General features: G+C 33.7%; 1 protein-coding gene across 1 annotated transcript; it reads right to left on the bottom strand.

Annotated features, from left to right (window-relative positions):
- Positions 1 to 3,856: 3,856 nt before the first annotated feature.
- Positions 3,857 to 9,314, bottom strand: LOC111993984 (protein SIEVE ELEMENT OCCLUSION B). The gene is made up of 8 exons (XM_065769240.1): positions 9,120 to 9,314; positions 8,503 to 8,595; positions 7,876 to 8,321; positions 7,032 to 7,126; positions 6,766 to 6,896; positions 5,291 to 5,749; positions 4,584 to 4,737; positions 3,857 to 4,403 (listed from the first exon to the last, which is right to left on the bottom strand). The coding sequence occupies exons 1-8, from the start codon at positions 9,312 to 9,314 to the stop codon at positions 3,961 to 3,963; spliced, it is 2,016 nt and encodes a 671-aa protein (XP_065625312.1). The 3' UTR covers positions 3,857 to 3,960.
- Between the last annotated feature and the right edge of the window lie 224 nt (positions 9,315 to 9,538).

Here is a 9,538-nt window from a genome sequence, read left to right as displayed (position 1 = left end):
GCTGCTGCTAGGTTTTACTATTACTATTCAGAAGCCAACAGAAATTCGCCAAGTGTCATACAAGAACCAATCATGCATTAACTTGTGTAAGCGATGACATAAGCAGTCTCGCACGTGTAAGCGATGACACAATCAGTCCAGCATGTGCAAGCGATGACATAAGCGGACCAATCAAGCTCTGCCACGTGTCACCAATCAGACTCCGCCACGTGTTGCTTACCTACCCCAAAACTCCTATAAATAGAAGCCTTTCTAAGCCATTTAGAGGGACACCAAACCATTTGAAGCACTCAGAAGTCCAGAAGCTTTGCCGGAACCAAGCTCTAAAGCCTCCAAGAACTTCAAGAACTTCAACTTCGAATACGAAAAACATTCGAAGAGAAATCATCCAAATCATCTGCCTAGATCCAAAAAGTTTGCGGGAATCAAGCCTAAAGTGTCCGAAAACATCAACAAATCACAAATCAGTGAAGCTCTACGGATTCAAGCCTCTAAAGCCCAGAAGAACTTCCACCACAAATCCAAGAACACGAAGAACAAAGGATTTCTAACAAGCTCATAGCCAGAGATTCATTGTAATTCCGTTTTAGCAATCTTCGATCCATCCCTCAACCAAATTGAAGGATATTTTGTGTTCAAATCAAAATCATATTACCACAAATCCAAATTAATAAGTCTTGCAAGGAGATCGAATTAGAGGATAACTCTTTTATAATCACAGAGAATTATACCACAATCATCAATACAAATTCGCATTTGTGCAACTATTTTACTTGTTTGATTTATTTCAAACTAGAAATTTAGTCGTCTACACCCCTGTTTCGATACTCGATTACCATAAAATCGAGTTTCAACGCGAAACTCGATTGGTTTAAAATCGAGTTATGCCAGATCAAACTCAAAAAAAAAAAAAAAAAAAAAAAATTTGCATAGAACTCGAGCTCTAGGAACTCGAGTTTCATTAAAATCGAGTTATGCCAGATCAAACTCAAAAAAAAAAAAAAAAAAAAAAAATTTGCATAGAACTCGAGCTCTAGGAACTCGAGTTTCATGTAAATTTTTATACGATAAAAAGTTCAGGGGTCCTATAGTGGCATTTTTTAATCCCTATAGTGACGTTTTTAAGCCCTATGGTGGCGTTTTTCTGGGAGAATTTTTTTATAAGTCTGAATACCAGGTTCAGTGGCCCTATAGCGGCGTTTTTTAATACCTATAGTAGCGTTTTTCTGGAAATTTTTTTTTATAAGTCTGAAAACTAGGTTCAGTGGCCATATAGCGGCGTTTTTTAATACCTATAGTAGCTTTTTTCTGGAAATTTTTTTTTATAAGTCTGAATACCACGTTCAGTGGCCCTATAACAGCGTTTTTTAATACCTATAGTGGCGTTTTTAAGCCCTATAGTGGCGTTTTGGAACTCGATTTCCATTTAATCGAGTTTCATGCAATTTTTTTTTTTTTTTTAAAGTTTGATTAGGCATAACTCGATTTTAAACCAATCGAGTACTTTAAGTAACTCGATTTTAAGGTCATCGAGCATCGAAACAGGGGCACGAACCTATATAGTTTCAAAACAGGGGCATATTGCTAAATTTTTTTAAAATTAAGGGCAAAAGGCCAGAATGTCCTCCATTTGGATCTATCTTAGTGGAAACTCCAAGAAGGGAAAAGGTTGAAAGACATCTCATTTTCACTGTTTGGTTGTACCAAAGCCAATAAAAATGGATAAGGTGGAATGATATTTCATGGGGTCTATTTTGTTGATATCAGTTCAATATGGGCGGAAATGGGAGGAAAGAAAGGAGATTACAAATTTTATGGGCCTGTCATTTTATACTATAAAATGACTAATATATTTTTAATACTTTAAAAGATTACAAGTGTTATATATGAGGCATTTTTTTTTTAGCAGATTAAACAAAAGAAAGATACAATACTCATATTTTATCTTTCTTTTTTTCTTACCCATATCCAAACACATTAACAGAGAAATATCTTTCTTCCCTTTCCCTTCCTCTTATCCTTTCTCTTCCCATTCCCCAGGTACAACCAGATATAGAATAATTGGTGATGACTGATGACTTACAGGCCACACCCATTTGGAGCTATACGCGGGGGAACTCCAAGATATTCACGAGCAACACGCAGCACTACTCCTGCAAATGAAATAGGTGGGGCTGGTAACCATTTTTTTTTGGGCATAATCCAATGAGGCGATAACACAACAATCAATCCATCAATCTAACGCATTGTCGTTTACCAAAAAAAAATCTACCGCATTGTCTTTGATTTTAGCTAATTAGTAGTGACCACTGACCACATTGTCAGGTAAGGTACTATGCCCCTATGCGCAACAGCAGGAATAGAATATGCTCCTTCCCGTTGGAGAATATCTTTTTCTCTATTGTGTCTTTTTTTTTTTTTTAATTGAAAGAATAATATTAAAAATACAAATTTTTTATTTTATTTTATAAATTATTGATATAGTGAGTTATTATTGTTAAATAATTAATCACATTAACTATTTTAAAAAAATATTATAAAATAATTTATAAATGTAATATTGCTTTAACTTAAAACAAAAGCTATTATCTTGCACTATTTAATTGGATACATACATGGTGAACGACAAGTAGCGTTGGTATTGAATGACTTGCAATTTTCCTTATTAAAGCGTGTTGTGGACCGTAGGTCAAGCATGATATATATCTAAGTGAAACTACAACTTGTTTATTACCCTTTAATAACAACAATCGCATGATGCGTCATTTTAATTAATAAATTTAACCAAAATCTCTTTTATTATTAGACTTTATTAATGAGTATTCTTAGAGTATTTGTTAATAAATTATTTTTAAAAAATTTTAATACTACTTTAATGAGATATATAAAAAATTGTTAAAAAAATTGGTTTTTTTTTTCTTTTCTCATAAAACGTTTTTAAAAATAATTCTTATAAACCAATACCCTTAGAATATCTATTAACTTTTTCATTTTACTATTATAGCCTTTGTAATTAGTTCTAAATAATTATAGACTCTATTATGAGTTAATTAGAATAGAGACTCTAAGATATAATCATGCTCATCTAGCAACCTATATATATCCTATACTCGCTAATGCCATCTGTGTGGGATGAATACACGCTTTCAATTTTTTTTTTTGTCATTAATCTCGCTCTCTCTAACCTTGAGATCAGTTTCTCTTTCTATTCCATTTTCTTTCAGACATTCACATGCTCGATCAAACTTCCAAACACTCACACACCACTCACAATAAAAGAGACTCACATTCACAAAGCACTTTTATAGAGCGGGGAGAAAAGAGGAAGAGAACTCTTTCTATTCTTAGTTCTTCTTAATGATATCAACCATGTCTTTAATTTATTTAAAATAATCCAAAGGCTAACAAATATTTTTATGGCAAATCATGATATCGACTATGAACCGATTTCATTCACATCTCATAGCCTTTAGCTTATCCTCTTTTATAGTTCACTAGTTGAATGTTATAAATTTTTAGAAATAACACTTTTGATGTAGCATGATTTTTATGGTTTGGGGTGCTAAAATAGCTTTTGCATGATTTTACAATCTTTATTGTGAATGCTTTAACGAGGTATTATATTTCTTCAAAGTTCCATCTTTAACCTAAAAAAATATTATTTAGAAAAAAAATGCTAGCAAAGTGTCATACTTATAAATAAATATGCCTTCCATTATTGCAATGTCAAAATTTGACGTTATACAAAGATGCACCCCACAAATGTGGGCATCAGTCACCAAATTAATCAAGATGTACGTCTTTTATCGAAGCATTACTCAAACGCACACACCCTCATACTAGTGGCACTGGTTACTAACCAAAAAAATCTTAAACATTATATTAGCATATAAAGAAAAGTCTTAAACATAATATTATTATTTAGTAGCAATACAAGCTAGCAGAAAGAGAAGTAGGGATCTAATGCAGTCCATTAACAGCACCGTCAATGTGGCAACACTTGAAACTAATATAGGCCTCCATGACTCGTGGACACTCGGGACATTTCATATGCTCTGGGATCTTTCCATTAGTAATGGGGATATCCACACGGCAACAACGTCGAGTAGTGTGAAGAAGCTTATCATGGTACTCCTTGAAGCAAACTTCGAAGCCTATTTGGCGCACATACTCTTTCCATTTCTCAAACTCCTCTAACACCTTCAAAAATGAGGTCCCATGTCCACTCACCAGCACTCTAGACCCTTTACTAAGCACAGCCCATCCACTCTCATTCTTGTACGAAAGCAGCTTTTGGATTTCATGTGTCACTGGGTCGGGTTCACTTTTCCTTTGTGTTTTGGAAAAGAAAAAGCTATCTATACGGTTCCAGAAATGCCCTAAGATACTGTGGTCATCCTCACCTTTGTTGCTCTTTCCAACACAAAGCAACTCTACAGCCCATCCACTCTCATTCTTGTACGAAAGCAGCTTTTGGATTTCATGTGTCACTGGGTCGGGTTCACTTTTCCTTTGTGTTTTGGAAAAGAAAAAGCTATCTATACGGTTCCAGAAATGCCCTAAGATACTGTGGTCATCCTCACCTTTGTTGCTCTTTCCAACACAAAGCAACTCTATAGAAACCCTTGCCTCCTTTATCACTGGATCGTTTGCAAGGGCATTTGCACTTTTAGTAAATTGTTGAATCCACTCTTTGTCCGTGCCACCATAGAAGAAAATGTACTTCTCCTCTTTGATCTGATTGAGCAAAATGTTTTAATCATCAATTTTTTTTCTGCATGAACATCACTAGTTTAATTATGTGTGAGATTAACGGTCCGTTTAAATAGAACTTATTTTGCTGAAATTGAAAACTGAAAATATTGTAGTAAAATAATTTTTAAATGTGTGAATAGTACCGTGAGACCCATTTTTAATGAAAAAGTTGCTGAAAAGTGAAATTTGTGAGTCTGTAAACAATGCACAGGTGCACTGTTCACCGTGAAAAAGTCAATAAATGCAAGCTAAAAAAAAAAAGAAGGGAAAATGCGGAAGAAGCAAAACATGAACGTGGTAAGTTGGATCCAAACACATACTAAATCACATATGTCTACTCTTAATATTTCACTTTATACTTTATCAATTATATCAAAATTTTTGTTATTTTAAATGGAAAAAAAATAGGCATGACAAAATGTGCAGTATATAAAATGGAATATTTAGAGTAAAATAAAAGATTTTTTTTCAGTTGTGAATGTGTGTGTTAGTGCCTAAGCAATTGAGTTTTAGAACTTGTATTAGTTAACTTTACCCAATTATGTAAATTTGGGTTTATGCCAGTCACTATGGATCCCATCCAGTCTCTTCCATTTGATAGAGCTTCTTCAACAGAGGTACTGAAAGGAAAGGCCCTCATTCCCCATACCCGAATCATATGGATTGCATTTGGGCACTCCACCTTCCCTTTTGGGTTCATCACCACGATAATAGGCTTGTTCTTGAAGTGCCACTCCTCTTTTATGAACCTGATACCAGCTATGGGTGAAAAGTACTGCACTACGTACCATGGCATCTTGGACTTGAGCATCTCAAACTTCTTACGCGTGTCATCGTTCCATTGGTCAACAATCGGGATCCATACAATCTTGTACTGCTCCTCCTTCCTTATTGCATCATAAATTGGCTTTAAGATCGAAATTTCATCAATAGAGATGTCCACGCTCGAAATGAACAATAGAATATTCTTCTTTTTTAACACTTCAATGCTGACCTGTTTGTCAATGCGATTGAGAACATCAGAAAGTCTCTATATTAGCACCTACTTTTTGCTCAAAAAAGATATTAGCACCAACTTCATACCCCATAACCTAATTATTCTTTGATTTTTTTTTTTTTGCACGTGATTCAACGAAATTAAATTACCAGTGGGTTCTAAAGAACTTGGTATTGTTATGGTGACACATGGTTTTATCTTCGTGATGATGTTATGTTTTCCTTCTTCAAAAAATAAAAGTTCTCTTAAATAGTAGGAGTTCAACTTTCGTCCGTATTAAAAATCAGTGTTTTAGCCTAGAATGATGTGAAGAATCTTAACATTTCATTAGTTATAATTTAACTTGACTAAAATATAGACTTTTTTTTTTTAAAAATAATAATAATAACAATAAAAATTTAAATATCTAACGTTTGGTTTCATTATGATAGTTTTTCTCATCACTTTAGCCGGTATAATGACAAAGATGCTTTATTCTCTTTCCAAGCCCCTTTTCTTTTCTTTCTCACTTTTAGAAAATGCTTTTACCTTTGTTCCTCTGATCCTATTCCACAATTATTTCTTGACAAAAGGTGAAGTTATTTTGACCTTGGTTGCAATATTGCATGTGTGGTATTCTTTCCATATATAAAATTATCTTACAGACAATTTTTTTCCTGAGAATCTTAAGGACAATTATGAATGGCAAACATATAGTGCTTTTTTTAGTTTATATAGCTAATATATATAGTGATACAATTATTATAACCTTTTTGGATTCTGCTTCCTTAAGTTTTGGCTAAATATGACATGTTTATATGAGTTTTAGTTAACTCAACCGGTAAAGTCTCTTGTAATTGAATAAAAATTTAAAATTTAATCTTCATTTATTTTAAAAATCAATTGACTTTTCTGGTCTGATAATAAAAGACAATTATCAAGAGAGCAACTAGTAGTACAATTGAACTTGTGGCTGTGATAAGGGTTAACAGTCATGGTAGCAAACTATATAATAACGTGTTAAAAGAGCGCACCGTTTTTTGAGTAGAACCATCAATGAGCAACTGCAGATTATTCTTTGCATAAATAAGCGCCTTGAAAACCTCCATAATCTCATTAGGGGTTTGTACGAGTTTCTTGATCTTTCGATGAGCCTCCAGATCCTCTGTGTAAACAAGGATTTTTCATGAGCAGTGTGGTCCATTTTGAAGACATTGCATTGCATTTTGCAACATAGCTAGGTAAGATAGCTTTCAGCATCTATGCATTCTTAAGAACGAAACCGCTTAGTGGCCTTTACCTATTTGTTGTTTGCAAAGTTGAATCTGCTTCTTTAATATGCTGAGGACAATGTTGAGCTTCTGAGCAAAGTGGGATAGTTCCTGCACCTGGTCCCTGAAAAGTGGGCAACCATTTGCGTTTATTTTTTTATGGAAAAATTACAATTTATTCTATGTGGTTTGCTTCTAAATATTATAACTCAATTTAGTTCTCAAATTTTTAATTTTATAATTGACCCCTTTAAATTTTGAATAAAACGAAATTGTTAAGCTTTCGTCCAGAGTAACAGATTTTGGGGGACGAATTTCAATTACAACCTATTTTATTTCTTGTAGTTTAACTCTATTACAATCTAGTCACACAAATATTTTAATTCCTAAATTTTGAAGTCCTAAAGTTTCTATTAGAAAAAAATTATTAAAGGATTTTTGAAGGGGATTCTGACGATTTCATTTTGGTCACGGACACCCATATACACCATGAGCTGTATGGTAATTTAGCCCAATTTAATAAAAAAAATTATAAATAAATATTTTTAATGGTAAATGATAATATCTTTTTAGAACTATCAACAATAACTAGATTTCTTTCTATTAATTACCCACTTATATTATAACAACAATACTATTTTCACAACTTCTATTGAAAAATCTTTCACAAGATTTAATTTTCACTCAATTGTAAAAACTAAATACCCATTTCAAAACAGAAAACGTGGGGATGAAAATTCACAAAAGGTTTTTGACTAAAGTTTGTGAAGAGAAGATTGCTCGTATGGTAATTAATAAGACTTATAACTCGTATAGGATAGGGAAGTACTTCAAAGATTTGATCAAAACAATTTGACATAGATAAAAACTTACTCTTCATTAGTGAGGCCACACATCTTAGTTGAGCAAGCTACAACAGTTATGATAGCCCAATAGACATTGACTGGAATACGGTCCATGGCAATTAACAATGCAGGTACATCCCTTGTATCATAGATAGATAGCTTCTCCAACTCAAAGATGCACTCTATCACTTCCAATGTGGCCTTGATCAGGTTGTTAAGTTCAACCAATGCTCTTCGATGTTTTTGAAGGCCTGGGCACCTTAAGATAACAGGTACTCGCTTTAAGATCCCAATTGATTTGGCGAGTTGATCTGATGGGTGAAGTTGGGCAAGTAGCCAGAAATCCCCATATTCTAAAGCAAAAGCAGCAAGTGTGAGCACTGCCTTTGCATCCCACGAATACCTTGACAGTTTGTTAAGTATTGACATTGTTGTCTTGTGCGCAATTTCCTCACCAGGAGTCTTGCATTGCATCTGACATTACAGAGCTTTTATTATGAAAAATTTTAATCTAATAATTTAAAATGATGCTTACTGGTATAATAATTGATAAATTAAGAAATAATGAATTTAATCACTTACGCATTATTTAAACACTTTTAATTATAAATATTATTTTAATTATTTTGAAATAAAATTATTTCATTCTGATTACCTCGCTGGAAATTTTCTTCAGTGTACACAATGGTGGATTAAAGTTGGCCTTAGGGGTCTTGTCTTCCAAGCTCTCCAAGTGTACTTGGGTACCCTGCAGTGAGTGTAAATAATTGTATTGAGAAGAATAAAGAGGAAAATTATTTTTCTGAGTAATGTTAGTTGATGAGTTGGCATTTTTATTGGTTCTTGTTTGGTCACATCACTTCGTTAGTTATCATTAACCATCTACAATAATTAAGAAATATTTTATGAAAATTGTTGTAATTAACTCTAAAATTTTTATATTTGTCCAGCCTCAGTAATCTAGAACACACCCAAATGCTTCAACTTTGATTCTCATACCTATGCTCATACCAACAAAATGGACTTGCATTACATATCCCTCATTTTAAAGAAGCAAAAAATGAAAAGCAACCTCGTGTGCTTATTCCACTTCGTTAAGGCTGAAGTGGTTTTTCAATTTCTTTGGTAAAAGTAATGGCTAGCCTACCTCACTATAGTGTATTCCAAACTATGGACTGCTTCAGTCCAAGTTAAAATTCCGATTTCGGGAAAAGAAAATAAACGAGAGAGAGAGAGAGCATCTTATTCTAATAAAGAATTATGGTAGTGTACCAGTGCAACATGGTCAACAATCAGGGTGGCACGCTTAAGGATGTTTTCGACGAGAACGAAAAGAGACTCAACATCAAACTTTTCGTCACCATGAACATGGGTTGCATAAATGTGGTTCATGATGTCGTGGTCGGACATGGTTAACACGCTCAGCTCACTTTGTTGTGCTGAACTCGGCACCAACTTGCTGCCCATAATGGATTACTAATTGGGTAACGCAAGAAAAAAAAGATAGGTTAGAAAATCACAAGGTTTGGGGCAGAAGAGTGAAGGTTTGCTTGAGTTCTTGTTGCGAAAAAAACTTAGAGCTTTTTATAGCCATCCAACACCGAATACTATAGGTCACAAGGAATATCTAGTACTATATTATTTTCTTTACGAAAACATTAAGCCTAATGCACAGGTACACTACCACAATT

This window comes from Quercus suber, unplaced genomic scaffold, assembly GCF_002906115.3.
Source record: "Quercus suber isolate HL8 unplaced genomic scaffold, Cork oak 2.0 scaffold_1090, whole genome shotgun sequence".
Classification (NCBI taxonomy): Eukaryota; Viridiplantae; Streptophyta; class Magnoliopsida; order Fagales; family Fagaceae; genus Quercus; species Quercus suber.
Note: the sequence above shows the minus strand (reverse complement) of the source record. Positions and strands in the feature narration are given on the sequence as shown.